General features: G+C 41.4%; 1 protein-coding gene across 1 annotated transcript; it reads left to right on the top strand.

Moving 5' to 3' along the window:
* Positions 1-1489: 1489 nt before the first annotated feature.
* On the top strand, positions 1490-15848 carry LOC117288902 (WW domain-containing oxidoreductase-like). The gene is made up of 4 exons (XM_033769775.1): positions 1490-1821; positions 8866-9044; positions 14244-14439; positions 15546-15848. The coding sequence occupies exons 1-4, from the start codon at positions 1490-1492 to the stop codon at positions 15607-15609; spliced, it is 771 nt and encodes a 256-aa protein (XP_033625666.1). The 3' UTR covers positions 15610-15848.
* The last annotated feature ends 6041 nt before the right edge of the window (positions 15849-21889 follow it).

Below are 21889 nucleotides of genomic sequence, written 5' to 3' on the forward strand. Positions count from 1 at the left end.
ACCGCTACAAAATGTAAATAATGGTGAAAAAATCTAACGTAAGATTCTCATTCAAAGAGTCCGTGAAACGGAAGCTTGTTATATGGCCCCCACAGCGTGGAGCAATCGGAACGTAAGCCTCGGGGCATATCACGTACCACGAGGTGTAATCCCGGGCGCTATGAACTCCCCGCTTGCAGGTCTCGCTGTGAGCTTGGGAGGGGTTGGGAGTACACATTTGTCATCGTGGGTTTGTCAGTCGGTACACCTCGTGTCGAATCCGTTATTTCTTATGATCGCAACGTTCCAATAATATGCTCTGTTTTGTTTCATGGCTCCTAATTTCTTTTTCCTATGAGTTTTCAGGTAACAATAAAAAATGATTGATGATGTCAAAACGTAGAAATACCGCATTTTGTTATTGACAGTGTTATTGTGTGAGTAGCTTTAAAAATGTTTTATGAAGAAGAAAAAAGGATTAAAAAAAACGGAGCCCCCAATTGAAAAAAACAAAACAGGTGAATAATAATTTTGTATTAAAAGGTTGAAAAAAAAAATGATTAAAAAAAATTCTCTCAAAGCATAAGTTCGAGGTGTATGCAACATGTCAGAGATGTCGCGTTTGTTCGTCGAAAAAAACGTGCCGGGTCTGCTCCGGCTGGTCTTCCGCGGATTGGAGATATTTTACGGCCTGGCAGGATAGTCTGGCCATGCCTACTTGTACCCAACGGGAAGGTTTCCAGGTTTTGTCGGAGACTTCTTCTTCAATCCAAACGATGTTTTCACCAGCTCCCCCGCTGGAGGTCAACTTGTCAACGGCGAACTGTGGAGCTTTGGAAGATTTGTCTTCCCCCAGTCATGTTTTTTTTTTTTTTCATTTCATTTTCCACTTTTTTTTTCTGCCGGACAGTCTCATCTACACCGGGTTCCGGCGAAGGAGTTGCGGGCATTCCCTTCACACTGCACCGCTTACTTCCGGCCCTCAAAATGGTCTTTCTTCCCTGGCGATCCTCGCAGATTTCAGTCAACACTCTTTGGTATTTTGCTGGCTACTTTCCGCAGGAACAGCCACCGGATTACGAGGATCTTCCTCGCTTGGACGTCCGCCCACCACCGCGATAAGCTTCGGTCTGATAAACCTACCCGAAAAAATATCTTCCCGGATAAACACACTAAAGACCTCAACAGTTCTCTTGAGAAGCTAGACCGTCATTTATGCTATGGGGCCAAGGTTTCGAACATGTCTGTATTATTGTCCGATACTCTAGCTCGGGCTTCAAAGGACCCTGCGACAGTGGATCCAGAGCTCCTGCCAATCATGTTTAGTTTTCTTGATGACTGCCTCGGTTCATGTTTACAGTCAATTACTACCAGTTCGGCTATGGCTACTTCCCTGCGTAGGTCGCTCATTCTCGATCAGCTCTACTGGCCCTCACAGTGCTCCAGAGAACAGATGGAAAAATAACCTTTGCTCGGGAGTGATCTCTTCGCAAATAAATTCAACGATACTATGCTTCAAGAGGCCAAGCTTCTTAAGACGGGAAGATCAACCTGCGTCGACCCTCAAATAAATCTTCTTCTTCAATGCCCCCACGCACCAATAATAAGGGCAGGAAAAGCGACAAATGGCCTCTTCGTCGCCCCTACCAGTCCAATTTTCGTCGACCAAGGGCCAACTTTTCTCGCTCAGCAGCCAAACCAGGTTATCGCTCCCAACTCTCTGCAGCTAAGGCAACACCCTCTAGCTCAACCCACTTCTTCAAGACGCAGCGGTCACGAGGACCCAAGAGACAATGACTCCAACATAACCGCTTACCTCCTGTCTCACCTGCTCCGGGATCGGTGGGTGGTCGGTTGTCAGATGTTGGGACTTCAATTGCAACAGATTCTCAAAAAAAAAACAAAAAAAAAAACGCTTCAGTCCCTCTTCCTGAATACTAGATAAGGCTTCATCTCCTTCCTTCTGGCTCCCAAGTTTTTTCAACCAGTGGCGACCGATCATCAATCTTCGGCCCCTCAGTGCCTTTTTCGAACCAGGCATTTCCTGATGAAAACGCTAGGAGCTGTCCTTAAGAGTCATACATATCACCGGAGATACCTCCAGTCAACTACCGACACAAGACCTACCAGTCCCGATGCCTCCAAGGGTCTTTACCAGAATCACTTTCTAGGTACCTGGTCGACTGGCTGATCCTCCATTCGGACACTTGTCAAAGCTCTTTAACGAACCTGAGGCTCATTATCAATGTAGTGAGGTCTTGTCTGGTCCCATCTCAAAGCCCAACATTTCTTGGGGCATCCCTCAACATGACGACCGGGAAGGTTTAATGTGGCCTCACCAGAGCGGCATTAGTTCAAATATTCCTTACTCCGTCAATTTTCCCAGCCAGGGTCTGACTTCGTCTTTTGAATTTGGCCAGTCTTGAAGACCCAGTACTGTCGTGCAGAATGTTCTTGCGCCATCTTCAGCTTTTTCTGATTTTTCTTTTTTCTTTCTTAACTGACCCCGAACAGACATAACCAAACCAGTGCTGGTCAGCTCTCTCTAATGGTACACTCTTCATTAGAATCTCCCCTGCGGTACAACATTCCTGCCACCCACTGCATCAGTGACTCTCAATACAGATGCCTCACTGTCATATAGTGGAGCCCGCCTAGATGAATTCTTCAGTGGCGGGAACTTGGTCACCTACAGAAAAGATACTTCACATCTACCTGCTTCTACCATTTCAAGGGGCTCTTCAGCATAATATAAAATAAAAACAATCGTACAGTCCTTATAAAGACAGACAATTCCACAGGGTTCCTACAGAAATCTGCTAAGGGGGTACCCACTCACCTTCCCTCTGCATGCACACGTGGGAACTCCCAAAGTGGTGCATTCCCAACGGGTAAGCAGTTTTACGGAGTGGTCCCCCACTACCCTCTCAATCACAAGCTGCCAACTCTTCGTACACGACACGCTTTTCCCTGAGCTTGATTAGACAGGCCTCCTGGGGTACATCTTTTTTTTCCCATTTTCCCTGCTACATTTAGTACTACAAAGGATCAAACAACAGATCTGCAAGGGACCTTGCAACATTGCATCAAATGGTGCAGCTAGAAAGTATTCAGCCCCCATTCTGCATCTGTAAAATCTCAATCATCCTTTTCAAAGCTAACTGTTCGTCGCTATGAGCAATGACTGTTGGATTAGCATCTTATAAGGGGATGGGGATTCTTCTTCTTCACCTGTTTCACTTTCAAATTACAACCATTCTTGACAACAGATCTGTCATTGGTGTCTTACTCGGAGGGCCGGGCTATAACTCAAACCTATATAAACACCACTTCTATTTTACACCTTTTGGGGGGCATGTTCGATGACATACCACGCACCAAAAAGCTTACCCTGTCATGGGACCTCTGCAGCGTACTTCTCAGTGGTCAAAGTCTCCCTCGGACCCTGGGGGATCCTGTTCCTTCATTTGCTGACAGTCAAAACAGTCTTCCCGCTAGCAGCTTCCATGGCCCGTCCCAGAAGTAAATTTCACGCCCTGTTCCTAAAACCACACTTGCGCTGGGAACCACGGGGCGTTCAACAAATTCCACACTTGGGCTTCTTGACTAAGAACCAGTCGCCAAATTTTTCAACCCCAGATATCTTTGTCGTAGTTAAACACGCGTTTCAAACATCTAGGATGACAAGCTGCCCTGTCCACATTCTAAAATATTTTATTTTGTTCGGACGAAAGGGCTGTGGGGTGACCCAATGCAGAGCTCTATTCATCATCATGACAGTTCTGCCATACCATGCAGCCTCTGCAGCTACTTCTGCTATGTGGATTGTTGAAGCTATGAACCCAACATAAACTACAACAGCCCGCTACTCAGTCACTTGGGTCTATGCCTGGTCCTCCAAGTAGAGCATATGAAAACCAGCCAGCATCAGCTCTGCCAGGCGAACCGTTAATGGCGCAAAGCGTCTCAGGTTCAACAAGGCCGCCACAGGTGCGACATGCATCTATTAGGCCATACCCATTCTACCAGCTCAGGAAGAACCGTTTACGGCCTTGAATTTCCGCCCAGGTTCAATCTCAGCCACCACAGATGTGGATCACATCTCAGCTGGCTGTGGGTAGACCCTCTCTGCAAGCCAAACAGGGGTTTGGCCAAATAGTCGTCCAAGTAAAGCATATGAAAGCCAACCAGCGTCAGCTCTGCCAGGCGAACCGTTAACGGCGTGTAAAGCGTCTCAGGTTCATCATAGGCCGCCACAGATGCTAAGACGTCTTCTAGGTCGTACCTATTCTACCAATTTTCCTGAAGGCCACCACAGATGCGAATAGACAGCTCAGCTGGCTATTGGTAGACCCTCTCTGCAAGCCCAACCTGGGTCAACGTCCGGTTCTCCAAGTAGAGCATATGAAAACCGGCCAGCATCAGCTTTGCCAGAAAAAAACGCTAACGTTGTGAAATAGCATCTCAGGTTCATCAAAAGTCACCACAGATGCGAATGGCATGAATATCTTTCCCAGGTTCAATCTCAGCCACCACAGATGCGAATGGCATCTCCGCTGGCTATGGGTAGATCCTCTCTGCAAGCCTCGAGTACATCAAAGATGATGTGAAAGGCATCAAGGCTCCGAACCAAGTGCCAAAGGCAAACAGGGTTCCGATCCGAGCTCACTAAGCAGGAAGTGTGACTACATCTTAGCTCTCTTTCGGAGGGTGACTATTCCAGGGATTGTGCATGCAGCCTGCTAAGAAAATCCCTCAACATTCACTTCCTGCAACCTGCAAGATGTGCTGCAGTCAGACAGTCGCATGGACAGACAAGTTCAACGCTCAGCAGCACAGTCAACAACCCGGAGACACAGTAGAATTGCCGACTTGACCTCTTAAGAGCACCTCAAACACAGCATACTGGTATGTCTTAACATCTCCTGTTTTTCATTGTTTCAGGCATAATTAGTTTAGATATGTACTCTCTGGGCACTACACTGCATGTCCTGTTCCCTCCCTATCTTGCCGCTTAACGGTGCTACTCAGCATTTATAGTTATCGGAGGTGAGCTATTTTCTGTAATAGAATCTCCAAAAATTTGCAGGGATTTTCTATTCTATATAAGAAAATACTCACCTCCGATACCTTCCCTCCCAAAAGGTTTAAAAAGGGTCCAGGGACTTAACACAGAAAAGGCTCAGGTAAAAAGAAGGGCGTTATTTGTGTGTACACACGGGACCTGCAGTGCAAGGAGGGGTGCTTTGTTTTTGTTCAGTGGAGTCGCTTGCGCTTGCGCATTGTAAATCCATTTGTAGGTATCTGAGGGGAGTATTTTCTTCTATAGAATAGAAAATCCCTGCGGATTTTGGAAGATTCCCAGGGAATTTTTTTAAAGATCTTGGGTACGGCGTAAAACTTTATTTGAATTGTAAAAATTGTAAAATTGTTAACTTGATCAAGTCCTTATCCCATTTATGACCGATGTTATTGCGTTTTTTTTGTACATGTACATAAATTTCTTACGGTCACCGACTAGCACAAGTCTAAACTTGTTCCCAAAATTTGACAAGCTCTGAGCGTGGTGTGTCGAATGACCGGGTTCGTTTCAGACGACAAGCGTGGACGTCGAAAATAGACCGCCTGGGATTTTGAATGATTTACGGGTAAAGTCACCATGTTTGCGCCGGGGACCTTTTGCCTAAACTAATTCCAGTATTTCGCTTTACTTTCTGAAATTAGACCATGACAAACAAAAGCTCGTTGTCAGGAGTAAAAAAGCAGAGATTTTATTATGCTTACGATTCTCTGGTGGTTGAGTGGCTAAATTTTATAGAGCTGTTTAAAATAAATAGGCAAAACATTTTGCTTTAAAAAATTGCAGAAATTAAGCAGAATACCTGGATTCACAACTTGTACATGAGGCATGGTATTTGCTGTGTTTAGTTGCTTTTTGTTTAAAAAGCTATATGTAGTTTGGTCCTGGGCCAATGGCTTTTAAAGGAAATAATCGCAGGGAATTGTTCTTATGCTTAGCGTATCAGCTTAGTCGGGATTGTGTTCTTGAGCGTCACAATTCGCAACAACAAAATTGCTACAGTTCGACTAATTGTGCTCAACTCCTGCGAAACTTTCACTGCGAAAACAGTGACTTAATAATTTGATTTGCATTCGCAAGATAACCGTGCTTTGCTTGTGCAAAAGTAGGCCGGGGCGACTAGTGTGCTTTAGTGTTAAAGACGCGACTACAAACTATTATTCGAGTCGCGACTACTGTTTTTCTCTACGGCCTTATAATCGTGCCCACACGTTGACTACAAAAATTTACCCGACTACCTGTTTGGTGAAACAGTTGTGCTGCTTACTACTATTCGCAACAAGCAATATAATTGATATTGCGCTTGTGGCACATTGCTGCACAAATCTTGAGAATCCGTAATTTATCTCGACAAGTGTCGTAGTTGGGTTTGAGGTGCGACTAGTCGAGTAGTAAATTTCACTAGTCACCCAGGCCTATCATGATGGGAACTTGCTTAATGAAAAATCTTGTGCGAATGGGCCCAATGTCATGCTCTGCTCAGTGCCTAGCAGAGGCAGTGAATTCTGTGCTTATGTCAAGCAAAATAGATTGCTTAGCAGGGATTTCTTTTGTTTGTGTGCAAACATTATATTCCGCGCTTGCAAAGTTATCGGAAAATGGTGATTGTAAGCGCAGAGTTTGGTGTTTATCAGAACCATGAAATTTTGCCCTGTAAGTAGGTTTGGTAAGGCCTACACTTCCAACATGTAAAAGTGAAGAAGAAAAAAATTAGTACATGAGGGGAAATCTTGTGAGACTGGTCCAATTTGACGCTGTTTCACTGCGTAAGCAAGGAATTGACACTTGAATTGAATTGAAGCATGGATATTACGCGCTTACATTGTACATAAAGCATATTTCACAGCTTAGCAGGGATATTTTTGCTTGTGCGTGGGGAAACTCATCATATGTAATCTTTGATTCGAACTTGCACAGATATTTCAGCGCTTGCACAGTAACGAAGAATGGTGGTTGTATGGGCAGAGTTTGGTTGAAACAGAGCCATAAAACTGGGCCGTATGTGTTCTATAGGGGGCCTACATGTATATGAGGGGAAGTTATAGCTTGACATTTTATGCCAGATTTGGTCTCTGCGATGTACACGTACAAAAACAGAGTCAGATACAGACATTGTGCAGAAATGGTGCAATTGAAATCTCTCATAAGAGCGCCCCTATTGGCAGGAGCAGGAAAGGAGTATCCTACAAAATTATGTTTTTAAACATGTATAATCAAATGGAAGCTTAGGACGTCAGCTTAATTCGTATCGTAAAAATTATTAACATTCTGTGACCCACATTCGCTTATTTAATTAGGAAATCTTTGCAGCATCATATATCACCAACTACACAGCCGATTTATAAACTGTTTGTAGTTATAGACTCCTTGGGGGTTGGAAATTAATTTAAAAAAAACGTGATCTCAAGTTGACCTCTACTTCCTGTTCAACCGGAAGTGGGACCTTTTTGGGACTTTTTTCAGATTTAGACTCCTTGGGCTTTCAAAATCGAGCCTGGGTTAAATTTATTGAAAATGATGGCCATGACCTCATGTTGACCTTTTATTATTGTTTTTAAACTCATGTCGATCGAGAATCAAGACAATGTTAACAACATGTCATAAAGTTGTAATGTGTGTGTTTTATTGGAGATTAGAAAACAATTAATTAGCGGAACAGCTGTGTGATTGTTTACAATCACTATTTCTAGTTGTCTTGATTGTTATACTTCATTTCTGCCTAAAACCCCATTGCATTTGTACATGTTTTTTTGTTTAAAGGCACGTTTAAAGTTGCGAGAAAATGATGAAAGAAAAACAGCCCTTGTCGAACGAATTTGTGTGCTTTCAGATGGGAATAAAAGACTTCCAACTAGAAGTCTTTTATTATTTTAGTGAGAAATTACCTCCTTCTCAAAAACTATGTTACTTCAGAGGGAGTCATTTCCCACAATGTTTTATACTATCAACAGCTCTCCAATGCTCGTTACTAAGTCAGTTTTAAAGTTAATATTTGTTTTGAGTAATTACCAAGCGTGTACCTTCCCTTTAAGCCTAATCTCCCAAACCATAAATTCAAAAGAGTGAAATCATATACCAAATTGAAGCTTAGAACATAAGCTTTACTCTTTATTGTAATTTTTTTTCAAATTCTTAATTAATTAACTACATGACCCTCATTTGCATACTTAATTAGGAAATCTTTGTAGCACCATATCTCAAGAAGTACAGGGTCGATTTTGATACTGTTTGTAGTTATAAACTCCTTGGGGATTGGAAGTTTTTGAAAAACCGTGACCTCAAGTTGACCTATACTTTCGGGTCAACCGGAAGTGGGACCATATCTCAAGTACTATACAACCGTTTTTCAAACTTTTTTCAGTTTTAGACTCCTTAGACATTAATATTGACTTTAAAAACTGTGACCCCTTGTTGACCCCTTGTTGACCCCTACTTCCGGGTCAACAGGAAGTGGGACCATATCTCAAGTACTATACAACTGATTTTCAAACTATACATAGTTACTATACATTAATAAAGAACGATACATTATTTTTCAAACTGTTCTTCAGTTTTAGACTCCTTGGCACAAAATCCGAGCAAAACAACACGGAACAGATTTGTGTTTGTCCTCAAACACCTAATGTCTAGTTTCAATTATTCTTGTGTTTTCTTTTCTTTGATTAATTAAATTAGTGTACCATGTCTACTTTAACTTTTTTTGTTTTCACAGTGCTTGGGAGCTTTAATTTGAATTATGGATTGGCGCTGTATAAAGGCATTGTGCTCTTGGTTTTAATTGTTTGTATGCAATTTATTTCCTGTAGCCATGTGAATAAGCGGACAACCTATACGGACCCTCGTCTTGCTTTTGCTCATGAAGATTGTGGGAGACCTGACGTTATATCCCAACGGTTTGATGCTTACAGTTCAGCACTTGGTGTGTTACAGGGCAGAGATCTCTCTGACAAGTATGCAGTGGTAACAGGGGCAACTACAGGAATTGGTAGGTGACTCTTAAGGCCTTTTCACACAAGGAAAATAAACAGGGGGTCCTTGGGTCTAAAGAATACTATGTTGTTAAGTCAGTATCGTGAGAAAAGTGTACCTCTACTCTCCATTAGCACAGGTCCATTTTTTTTAAGACCACGGTCAAGACCAGTGGAAAAAGAACACAACGTTGTGAACAATATACCATGATTGTCTGTGCGAGGTGTTGGAGCTTACATGTACCACGTGTGCACTCAAGGAAAAACGCATGATGCAAGCATAGAGGCAAGTAAGTCAAGATGCTAGACCCCATTTATACAGTACGTTAACCTTGAGAAGCAATCTTTGAACGTTAATATGAGAACTTGTGCAGTACTCCTTTCTGAGCAAGTCATCAGGATTGTTGAGATACTTTGAAAAATCACTCTCGAAAATCATTTGATTTTACCCCAAAACGTTAGATGTCAAATTCAAATTTCAGCACTTGAGGTCCTAGAACTATGAGGTTTGAGAGGATAGCTCAATGAGACGATAGCACAATGAGACGATAGTGCAATGAGACGATAGCTCAATGAGACGATAGCGCAATGAGCTGATAGCTCAATGAGACGATAGCGCAATGAGACGATAGCGCAATGAGACGATAGCGCAATCAGCTGTTAGCGCAATGAGACGATAGCGCAATGAGAAGATTGCTCAATGAGACGATAGCGCAATGAGCTGATAGCGCAATGAGACAACAGCGCAATGAGAAGATTGCTCAATGAGACGATAGCTCAATGAGACGATAGCTCAATTAGACGAATAGCGCAATGAGACAATAGATCAATGAGACGATAGCGCAATGAGAAGATAGCTCAATGAGACGATAGCGCAATGAGACGATAGCTCAATGAGACGATAGCTCATTGAGACGATAGCTCAATGAGACGATAGCGCAATGAGACGATAACGCAATGAGACGATAGCTCAATTGAGATAATAGCGCAATGAGACGATAGCGCAATGAGACAATAGCTCAATGAGACGATAGTGTAGTGGTACGGACGCTGACGACCGTCTAGTACAGGGGGGATAAGCCCCTGTAGAGTCCCCAACACAATGCTGTTTTTGAAACTTCTTTTATTTGTGTCCATTTCCATCAGTTTACAAGGAGAAAACAAACACCCTACAAACACATTTAGAAAACAGAGTGAACATTATTACACAGTGCAGTAAATCAAACTATTACTGTATGTTGAATTACACAGTAAAAGCTTATCATGTAAAAAGTAATACTTTCCATAACAACCATAACAACGAGTGCAAACATAACTTAGTTGTACTATCGGGGAATCCATAGTACTTCATGTGGATGATAGCAGTAACGTTATAATCCCCATACACAACCAAAGAGCAATGACATTCTGACATCGCCACATTATCCAGTTAAATTCTACATAAAACCCAAAATGTTATTTAATCAAACACGACTCAACCAATCCCGGATACGATATCAATTGTATTGACGAGGCTCAAACTACGCTCCCAGAATCGCCAAATTGATGCAAATTGTCAAGATTTTTGAGCTTGGCCGCCTCCAATATCGGGACGGAGACGTAGAGAGAGCGAGAACAATGAGGCACTGAACTACCTGCTATTAGTTGATATATTCTTCCACCTAAACTCAAGTGGGTGAATTGGATTCCCGCCATTATGCATCTCTCATCAGTAATAGAAAACCATAACAAATAAACATTTCCATCATATAATATTACACTGTGAGAATCACATGATTATAACACCGATTAATATGATACACGAAGACGCACGCTGTCCTTAAGGGGAGGTGATGTAAGTCAAAATTGTGCACATAAGCGGTATGATTTATAACCGGCTTCTTACAATAACTCAATGAGACAATAGCTCAATGAGACGATAGCTCAATGAGCAGTAGTGCAATGAGACGATAGCTCAATGAGACGATATCTCAATGAGACGATAACTCAATGAGACGATAGTGCAATGAGACGATAGCTCAATGAGACGATAGCTCAATGAGAGGATAGCTCAATGAGACTATAGCGCAATGAGACGATAGCTCAATGAGACGATAGCTCAATGAGACGATAACTCAATGAGACGATAGCGCAATGAGACGATAGCTCAATGAGACGATAATGCAATGAGACGATAACTCAATGAGACAATAGAGCAATGAGACGATAGGGCAAGGAGACAATAGCGCAATGAGGCGGTAGCGCAATGAGGCGGTAGCGCAATGAGGCGGTAGCGCAATGAGACGATAGCTCAGTGAGACGATAGCGCAATGAGACGATATCTCAATGAGACGATATCTCAATGAGACGATAGCTCAATGAGACGATAACTCAATGAGACGATAGCGCAATGAGATGATAGCTCAATGAGACGATAGTGCAATGAGACGATAACTCAATGAGACGATAGGGCAATGAGACGATAGGGCAAGGAGACGATAGGGCAAGGAGACAATAGCGCAATGAGGCGGTAGCGCAATGAGGCGGTAGCGCAATGAGGCGGTAGTGCAATGAGACGATAGCTCAATGAGACAATAACTCAATGAGACGATAGCTCAATGAGACGATAGTGCAATGAGACGATAGCTCAATGAGACGATAGCTCAATGAGACGATAGCGCAATGAGGCGATAGCGCAATGAGGCAGTAGCGCAATGAGGCGGTAGCGCAATGAGACGATAGCTCAGTGAGACAATAGCGCAATGAGACGATATCTCAATGAGACGATATCTCAATGAGACGATAGCTCAATGAGACGATAACTCAATGAGACGATAGCGCAATGAGACGATAGCTCAATGAGACAATAGTGCAATGAGACGATAACTCAATGAGACGATAGGGCAATGAGACGATAACTCAATGAGACGATAGGGCAATGAGACGATAGGGCAAGGAGACAATAGCGCAATGAGGCGGTAGCGCAATGAGACGATAGCTCAATGAGACAATAACTCAATGAGACGATAGCTCAGTGAGACGATAGTGCAATGAGACGATAGCTCAATGAGACGATAGCTCAATGAGACGATAACTCAATGAGACGATAGTGCAATGAAACGATAGGGCAATGAGATGATAGTGCAATGAGACGATAGGGCAATGAGACGATAGCTCAGTTAGGCGATAGCTCAATGAGACGATAGCTCAGTGAGGCGATAGCTCAATGAGACAAAAGGGAAATGAGACGATAGCGCAATGAGACGATAGCGCATTGAGGCGATAGTGCAATGAGACGATAGCTCAATGAGACGATAGGGCAATGAGACGATAGCTCAATGAGACGATAGCTCAATGAGACGATAACTCAATGAGACGATAGTGCAATGAGACGATAGGGCAATGAGACGATAGTGCAATGAGACGATAGGGCAATGAGACGATGCCTCAGTGAGGCGATAGCTCAATGAGACGATAGCTCAGTGAGGCGATAGCTCAATGAGACAATAGCTCAATGAGACGATAGGGCAATGAGACGATAGCGCAATGAGACGATAGCGCAATGAGACGATAGCTCAATGAGACGATATCTCAATGAGACGATAGCTCAATGAGACGATAGCGCAATGAGACAATAGGGCAATGAGACGATAGCGCAATGAGACGATAGCGCAATGAGACGATAGCGCAATGAGACGATAGTGCAATGAGACGATAGCACTTCTATTGTTCATTAAGCTCCACATTTATTGCATGCTTCATCGCACATGAATAGCCCGTTATTAAGGTTATGTATACATTTTTAAGCAATTACTTTTGCTTCAGCTTCTGCTGAAGAACATTTTACTTTTGCTCAGTGCCTGTGCTTGTAAGTAATTGCTAGTTTTTATGAATTTGGCCAATGAAGTTGCGATAAAGTTGCGATATAACTATGAAAGAAAAGATACCCTTGTCGCTCGAGTTGTGTGCTTTCGGATGCTTGATTTCGAGACCTCAAATTCTAAATCTGAGGTCTCAAAATCAAATTTGTTGACAAATACTTCTTTCTGGAAAACTACTTCACTTCAGAGGGAGCCGTTTGTCTCAATGTTTTATGCTATCAACCTCTTCCCTATTACTCGTTACCAAGTAAGGTTTTATGCTAATAATTATTTTGAGTAATTACCAAAAGTGTCCACTGCCTTTGAAAGATAAACCCGAACTGGTTTAGACTTAAGACCGCCCCACTGGACGGTCTAAATTTTTGGGTTTAGACCTGATCTGTTCTTTATTTTTTTGCGTTCAGATGCACAAAAGCTGAACCCGAACCAGTCTAAGTTGAGTTAGACCAACTTTAGTACAGCGTGTGAACGACCTCTAGGTGAATCAAATAATAATCAAGGCCAGTGTAAACGCAACGCTGGATCAGACCGAGCAATTTGGTCGAACAGACAGTATGAGTGTTAAAAAAAAGCGAAATGTAAATTGGTCAGAATGAAAGGATTCAAGTATCAAATCTTGTGCATATTGATAAAAAAAAGTGTCGTAAACAAGATACAAAAAGTAATAACAATAATAATAATAAATAATAATATTTATAAAGCGCCTTTAATATAAAGGCGTGAATTTACCAAACAAGTTACTGAGGTTGAAATTTAAATAAGGGAATAATAGGGTAGCTACTAGTTCTTTCATGGTCGTTTAAAACAGGCATGGTCGAATTGCCGTATGATATAAAGGCCCTTGCAGCGAGGGCCTTTATCACATGGCAATTCGACCATGCAAGGTTTTAAACGGCTGTGAAAGAACTAGTAGCTACCCTATTATTCCCATTCATAAATACCTTTTTGGTTAAAAGGCACAATAAAGTAAGAACCTCTGTAAAACTAATCCGTTTCCGAGTGCTTGAGCTCTGTATGTTTCCACCTCCATGGTATGTTCAGTATACATGTACATGTACGACGTCCGTATGCATGTGTTTTCCGGTTCCGCTCGTGCGCATGCGTGTATAGTCTTGGTGCACATTCGCTGGTTTTCCTTTCACACACAGCACGGCCAACTCATGGACAGCGCCTGCATTGCCCGTAACAAGAATCGTCTTGCATCAAGACTAGCGCGGAGTCTCCGCTCACAACTGATTATAAACACTGGTCATTTATCAAAGGTTTAAACACCCCCACGTGACGTGCTCTCCACCAATAGGAATAGCGAAACTGTCTGAGGTATTTATGAATACAAAATTGTTTGTCAACTTACAGGATTTGAAACTGCCAGGTCACTTGCACTACATGGTGTTCATGTAGTCATAGCCAGTCACAACCTGAAGAGTGCCAATACTGCTGCAGGCAAAATCAAAGAGGAACTTTCACTGGCTGAAGTCAGTACTATGATTCTTGACTTGGCGTCTTTCAGAAGTGTTAAAGAATTTGCTGACAGCTATAAACTTCAGGGTTGGTAAGTGTAGCACTTGATAAAATAACAGTATGAGGAGATTGTGTTTACTATAGCCCCTTTCACATGTGAGCAACTTATAGTAAGGGTTCCTTGCTACATGTATATCGACCATGTTTGTACATTTTTTACAAAATGTATCTCGTGTATCTCGTGTGAAATGACAATAATTTTTGTAGTGTCCAGGGTTCCTTGTCTTCCTTGTTACATTTTGTCTGAGGCACGAAATCATTGTGTGAAGGTAACCCTTGTTTATTTACTGCGCCCGAGGTGAAACAGCCCATACAGCGTATGCATGGCGGCCATCCATCTTAATCTGGGTGCTATCTTTTCCCATCAAGGTGATCAGGATTACCATTTCATCATATCCCCATGACTTCTTGTTCTTCAATTTTTTATGATTTGACATCCAGCACCACAGTGGCAGTTCGGTTTTTTTAAAGACCGTACATATGTAAAGAAGGAACATTATCTAGAAATGTCTGGTCCATGTCATCCATTCTGAATCTGATTTTTATTTTGTTTTATTTATTTGGTTACTTTTTTCGCTTGTTTCCCCCACTCTATGGCGTCCAATCGATAAAACAAGTATCAGTTTAAGGTTGCTAGCTGGTTGGCATATGAACACAACATAATGTAAAGCATAAAGCTGAACACCAACCAAACACAACATAATGTAAAGCATAAAGCTGAACACCAACCAAACACAACATAATGTAAAGCATAAAGCTGAACACCAACCAAACACAACATAATGTAAAGCATAAAGCTGAACACCAACCAAACACAACATAATGTAAAGCATAAAGCTGAACACCAACCAAGCACAACATAATGTAATGCATAAAGCTGAACACCAACCAAAGTATTTCTGTTATTACGTTGATATTTATTTTCAAAGCTCATAGTCTGGTTTGGCAAATATGCATTGAAAGTTAAACCTGGTTGGGGTTTTAACAAAATGGAAAGCGCCAACATAGGCTAGATGTCTCAGAGAGTGCCAGCACATTATTATGGATCGCTCACTCTAGTCAAAGTTCAACTCCAAATTATTTTCAATTTACACATTCATTTTCCTATGTGTTTTCTTATGTGTACATTGTGGGTAGGCAGGTGATTGGTCTGATGCGACTGATGGCTGCCAAAAAGTACCCTTGCATGCCTGCAACTTGAACATGTAGCTACATGTATTATCATCAATTCAGACTCTCAGCTGTGATGACTGATTAACCTACGTGTACCAAATTATTATTATTATCTTGCTCTGTAAACAATGGCATGCAAGCTTGCAATTATCCTCAAAATAAAGTCTGAAAGGTAATTGTAATAATTGCTATTGTAAGATTAAAGATGCTATGTTAGATTTTTGGCCGATTTGACCCCAAAATTTTGATTTAAAATTCAATAGGTATTTTGATGGGGTCGAGAAAGTTACAAGCTTTCATTTGAGCCATTGCTCGAAAAAGTCCACCAATTATTGTAGCAGTGAAATAAAGTGCTCAAGATTAGTTTTTGTTGGGATCCCGACAATACATCACGTGACCAATACTTATGTGTTTTATCAGAAATGTTTTTAAATTTTTGTCAAACTTTATTTCATTAGAGCGGGTGATACTCTTTGAAATACCATTCGACTAAAAAAAAATCTAGTTTTTAATGTTTGGGGCCAAAAATCTGACATAGCATCTTTAATAGTATATACATATTGACTGGCAATGAGGTAAAAAGTGCCTGTCTATTTTTCTGAGGGCCTTAGAGGCCGAGGGAAATAGGTCCCTCTTCTGGTCACTCACAGGGCAGAGGGGGAATAGACGTGCACTATTTACAGAATTATACCACTCCAACTGTGTTTTATAAAACACTTCGGTCTTACATTGTAAATGTGAAATAAGAAAAAGAAATTTGGAAAAGAAACGGTTAACATCAAGAGCTATTACCAGTCAAAAATTAAAAGACTAGTGGCCCATCGGGTACTATTCCTGCAAAAATGCAGGCTCGATCACTAGACTATATTAGTTAAATGTAATTATGACAAAGATTATTGCATCTGAATTGGAACAGTTATGGTTTATTTGGAAAGCCTCGATCCCCATCTGGGTCAAAGGTCACATGAGAATAAAATGTCCAATAAAATGTTAAAAGGAGGTTATGCATAATGCGCTGTTATGCATGATCATTACATTCTTCCTAAATTGGAATAGAAAAAAGGTTTTAAGTAAGCATTAGAAAAGGTTGTTACACCTTCTTTAGAAGCACAGTTTTTAAGAACCACAGTTCAAAAATGTTTTGTTGCAATTTGTCCAATTGGTTGGTGAACTGGGATCGCTCTTCTCCAGTGTCGTACAGACACATCAATCAAGAACATTTTTAAGCGTCAACACGACACAGTCAATGTTTTCTCACTTTGCATTGACACATGATGGGAGATTATTTAGCTTCCTTTGAAGTGCAAACAAGTTCAACTAGTATAATTCTTATATTGGTCAGTTTGAGGTATGACTGTAACAACTATTTGCACCACGGTGAACAAAGAGGGCGCATGATTCAATAACACAACATAGGTAAAACATTTGAAAGGAGAGGTTACTAGGCACTTCACTCTCTATTTGGATCTTTACCATTCGATTCCTTAATTATCAAGAACAAAATCTCTCGAGTGCTCAGGCAGATGGTGATTCCGTGGGGGATTTCTTCACAGTGGTTCTGGGGGCACCTCTGGATTTGGGATTGGTCGTTATGTTTCAAAGTTATTTGGATCGTAGTCGGGGGGGGGGGGGGAGGTGGCATTGCATCCATGTGATGGTCAGACTGGTGAGGATACTGTTTCAGGCGTTTTAAAAATGATGCATTTCACGGGATAGCAGTGACATCATATTGGGTAGCTGTGATCATGGAACCCTTAGCCATTGTGACTTTTAATGGTTGAAGTTGATATGGGGTCATCGAGTTGGAGAAAATAAATAAGTAAAACCAGCTCTTCAATAGCGCATTATTTCCAAAAACATGATCAATGCGCTTTATATACAAAACAATAACAATTTTGTAAAATGCACTTTATAAGTCTTGTTTATTATTATTATTATTATTATTAATAGCAATTCTTATACACTAGGATAAATAAGTTTTGAGGTTGCGTTTGAAAGCAAAAACTGTTGGAGAGGATCTTATGGTGTGGTAATTTGTTCCAGAGAGTTGGCCTGAAAACACTGAACGATCTATCGCCTATCCATCTGCTACTCTTTGGGATGGAAAGATGAGTAACGTCAAGGCTCGATCGCAGGCCTTCCCTAGATGGTTTATGGGTGGCAATGCAGTCTTTCAGGTAGACTGGCGACAGATCATTCAGAGCTTTGTAGAGGTAGAGTGGTGTTTAAAACTTGATCCTTATGTCAACTGGCAACCAGAGTAGAGAGTTTAACAGAGGAGATGTGGGATGACGACGTGGAACCTGGAATACAATGCGGGCTGCCCCATAATGTAAGCGCGGCAGACGAGCCACATCTTTGTTCTTGGATCCCAAGTTTTGTTTTGTTTTTCGTTTTACTGCGCCTTGAACACCCAGCAGGGTGGATATGTGCGCATTACAAGTCTTATAATTATTATTATTATTAAGGAGTGCATTAGCGTAGTCCAACTTTCAAAGTACAAGAGCCCGCATTTATTGAACAAGTGTCACGGTCCAAATCCTGCGAATCTTGCCAAGTTCCAGAGAAGAAAATTAATAGATTTGCACAGCGATGTAATATGATCTGACATGGTCATGGCTGTATCGAAAGTGATGCCAAGGTTCTTGATGGTTGGAGATGGAATAATTGTAGCTGACCTAATCTGTATGGTGGTGTTAGATAGCCTGTTCATGTATTGTGGGGATGCAGCAATAAAGAACTCGGTCTTAGAGTCGTTTAGTTTGAGCATGTTGTTCGCAAGCCCAAGACGAAGCTCCTCCACACAAGACGAGTCTAAAGATGGCACAAACTGCGTCACCTGGAACCTTAGGATTCAAAAACATGTAAATCTGCACATCATCTGCATAAATACGAAAGTTTAACCCATGGCGTCGCATTACACAAAAAACATGTTGAAAATACTTAGTGAAAATACTAGGGCCAATGACTGACCCTTGTGGAACCCCACCTGCCCACAGTTAAGACCAAACTTATCTGAAAGTTTACCTCTTCCAGAACCTCTAAACTGGCGGCCAGTTATATAAGAATTGAACCACTTGTGCACTGTACCCTTGATACCAAAGCCATGTTCCAGGCGGTGAAGAAGGATGTCATGGTCAATGGTATTGAAGGCAGCAGAAAGGTCAAGTGTACATGTAAATACAGGAAGGCAGCTCTGTTATCATCAAGGGCCTGAGTGATATCGTTTTTCGCCTTGAGCAGTGCCACTTCAGTGCTACAGTATGCTTCTTTTTGTAAGCTGACTGAAACGGTTCATCAAGATTATTTGCTTGTAGTGCTCATTGACCTGGATAATGGCTGTCCTCTCAATAACCTTACATGTACCAATGAAACGGATGTTAGACACAGGTCTGTAGTTGTTTAACTCATTACAATCCAAGTTGTTCTTTTTCAAGATTGGAGTAACAATGGTTTGTTTGAGGTCCATTGGAAACACACCGCTTGTGAGAGAAATTTTTACAATATCAGTAAGCACTGGCAATACAACATCAATATTATCTTTAATTAACCCACACCTATGACGTCATGCTATTGTTAAATCGCTGCACAAATGACGGGATGGGTACAACTATTCACCCATTGTGCAAACAGGTGAATAATAGAGTTAAGGAACCAAGTAAATGACGACAATGAAACCATAGACCATATTTTGTTTTGAACACAAGTTAGAGCTACGCATGCATTACAAAATGACAGTAAAGACTTGCCACAACTAAACAGCTACATTGTTAAATTATTATTTTGGTGAGATGTTAAAAAATGTTAATTAACTACAACAGTCGTCTAAGCAGTTCTTAAAGTCAGATAAATCAATTTCATTTTAACCAGTACTTTTTTAAATTAATTCAAAATGTTTATCTTATTTATCATACACAAAAATGGAAAGTAAATAAACTTCCTCAAAATTAAGTTTTCAAAATGCTTCTTTCAATACCATTATAAAATAACAGGAATTCAACTGAAATTGTTGAACATTAAATAAGCTTAAATTTGTTTATAATAACAAAAATTTCAGAAATCTCTGAAACTACATGCTTGTACGCGGGGACATGTAGGTCACTTCTTTTATCTTCACCTTTTGTTTTTTTTGTAGACCAAGCAAGTCGGCTACAACATCATCTGCGTCATAGTCACTTTCTATCACTAGGTTGTCTAAAATCATTTATCTGCTGCCACTTTCGCTCCCGATCTATGATGCCACTATCATAGGAACGAGCGTATTTCCTAAATGTTGGTCTTTGTCCATGTACCATGTTCACGCACCACCAGTGGTGTTCACTGGAGTGAACAAGCTTACATACGTAATACATAACAATTGACTTAAAAATTAAACAATATCGCGCCATTCGTGCCACATATTGGAGTGATTTTAACAATAGCATGACATCACAGCTCGGGCCATTCGTACCCATGAATGGCGCGCACCTCGGGCATTGTCCGTTACGTAACCATGTTGACAGACTGTCAAGAATACAACTTTTGTACAGCCCTTTACAATGCTACTAACTTCACTTTGAACTGATCCATAACATTCTACATGTAAGTAACAACATCCTTGTACATGATCAATATTACCACAGTTTCCTGTTTTAATGGCACTTATTGTCAACCTTTTCAACAAAAAAGTTGGCAAACTTGTTTAACAGAACACCAATGGTACGGAAAGTGTCTTTAGCCCCAGCTTCACGCAGTTTAGCAATGTAATGATTTTTCTTTGTAAAAGCTCCAACAGTTTATTGTCGTGTACATGTAAGTGTTGGGTGCAATAGGCATCCTTGTAAACCCTAAGCCCACTTTTCCGCCACTTCCTTTCAAGCCTATGTTGCACCTGTTTCTCGGTTCTGATTTCCTCGGTATACCAAGGAGGTCTAGGTCGAACATAACATAGCTCTTATTCATAGGCGCATGTATGCTGAGCACTTCAGTAGGTACCTTGTTAAAATGCTGTTGCATTTCATCTATAGTATTACCCCTAGATGATTTAGCATTAAGTTGAGCTTCCAGATCACATTTGAGTGCTAAAATCCCGCACAGAATGCACAACTTTGAGAGGAGAGGGCTTTCTCTGCTGCAAGACACACCTTATCATGCTGTGGTCGGAGCCATAGTCAGTACACACATCACACAATCTGATTAGATTTTCATCAAACCATGTGAATATCAGGTCCAGTATATGGCCCGATCTATGAGTAGAGTCTTGTACATATTGTCTTAGACAAATGGTCGTGAAAGAAGACACATCAGACTTACATGTAAGCCCTGTTCGCATTGGACTTAATTTGGGTAAACTAACCGAGCCAATGGGTAACTTACCCATTTTAAGTCCAATGCGAACAGCCCAGGAAGTTTTCCTCCCAGGTAACTTACCGACCTGAATGGGTAGTTTAACCGAGCGAAAGATGCCCGGTTAAATTGACCAGGTTAGTTTAAATGAGCCAGAAAGTCCAATGCGGACCCGACGACTCGGTTAAATCTCCCATCCGTCCGTGATCTGAAGAGGCTGACATGCTTTGTCATGGAAGAATGAGGTTTTCGTGATTATCGAACTATTCAATGTTGGGGTAGCAAAAATCAGGAATGCAACTCTTAAGCTGAAAACGCAGAATAATTTTCCCGTACACGGGTTTATTAGTTTGAGAAATGACCCGTTCAGAAGTTGCAATCCAAAGTTTCAATATGACTGCGATTTGTACAGCAGTAATAAGCAAAAGCATGCCTCATGGCCTCCATGCGGGCGGCGTCGTGCATGCTCTAGCAAGTGGGGACGTCTTTTCAAGTTGTAAAAAAAAAGCGGAGCGGTGAATTTGACATCAAATTGTTTAGATTAACAATAATTGCAAAAGATCGGGTCGAAAATAAAGAAGCAGGGGGCAGGTCTGTTAGTTTACCCACGGGCCCGGTAAGTTTACATGAGTCAAATAAATCCAAGTGCGGACGGTGGGAAAATTAACCTGTCGGAATGTTACCCAGTGTCATGGTTAAGTTACCCAAAATATTAGTCCAGTGCGAACATGGCTTTAGTGGGCTCATTTACATGGATGTTAAAGTCACCCAACATGACAAGTTTGCCCGGCAACAGAGATAGCTCCTGCAAAAACTCCTCAAACTCTTCATAGAACTTAGCTAGAGTAAACCCATTTGCTTGAGATGGAGGAGGGCGGTATATTGTTATGTAATGTATACCATTATTGGGATCCATCATACACTGTACTGGCATGCTCAAAGGTAATTGTGGTCATTGTTTAATGGATGTGACCGAAAACCAA

The sequence above is a fragment of the Asterias rubens genome, chromosome 4, assembly GCF_902459465.1.
Source record: "Asterias rubens chromosome 4, eAstRub1.3, whole genome shotgun sequence".
Taxonomy (NCBI): Eukaryota; Metazoa; Echinodermata; class Asteroidea; order Forcipulatida; family Asteriidae; genus Asterias; species Asterias rubens.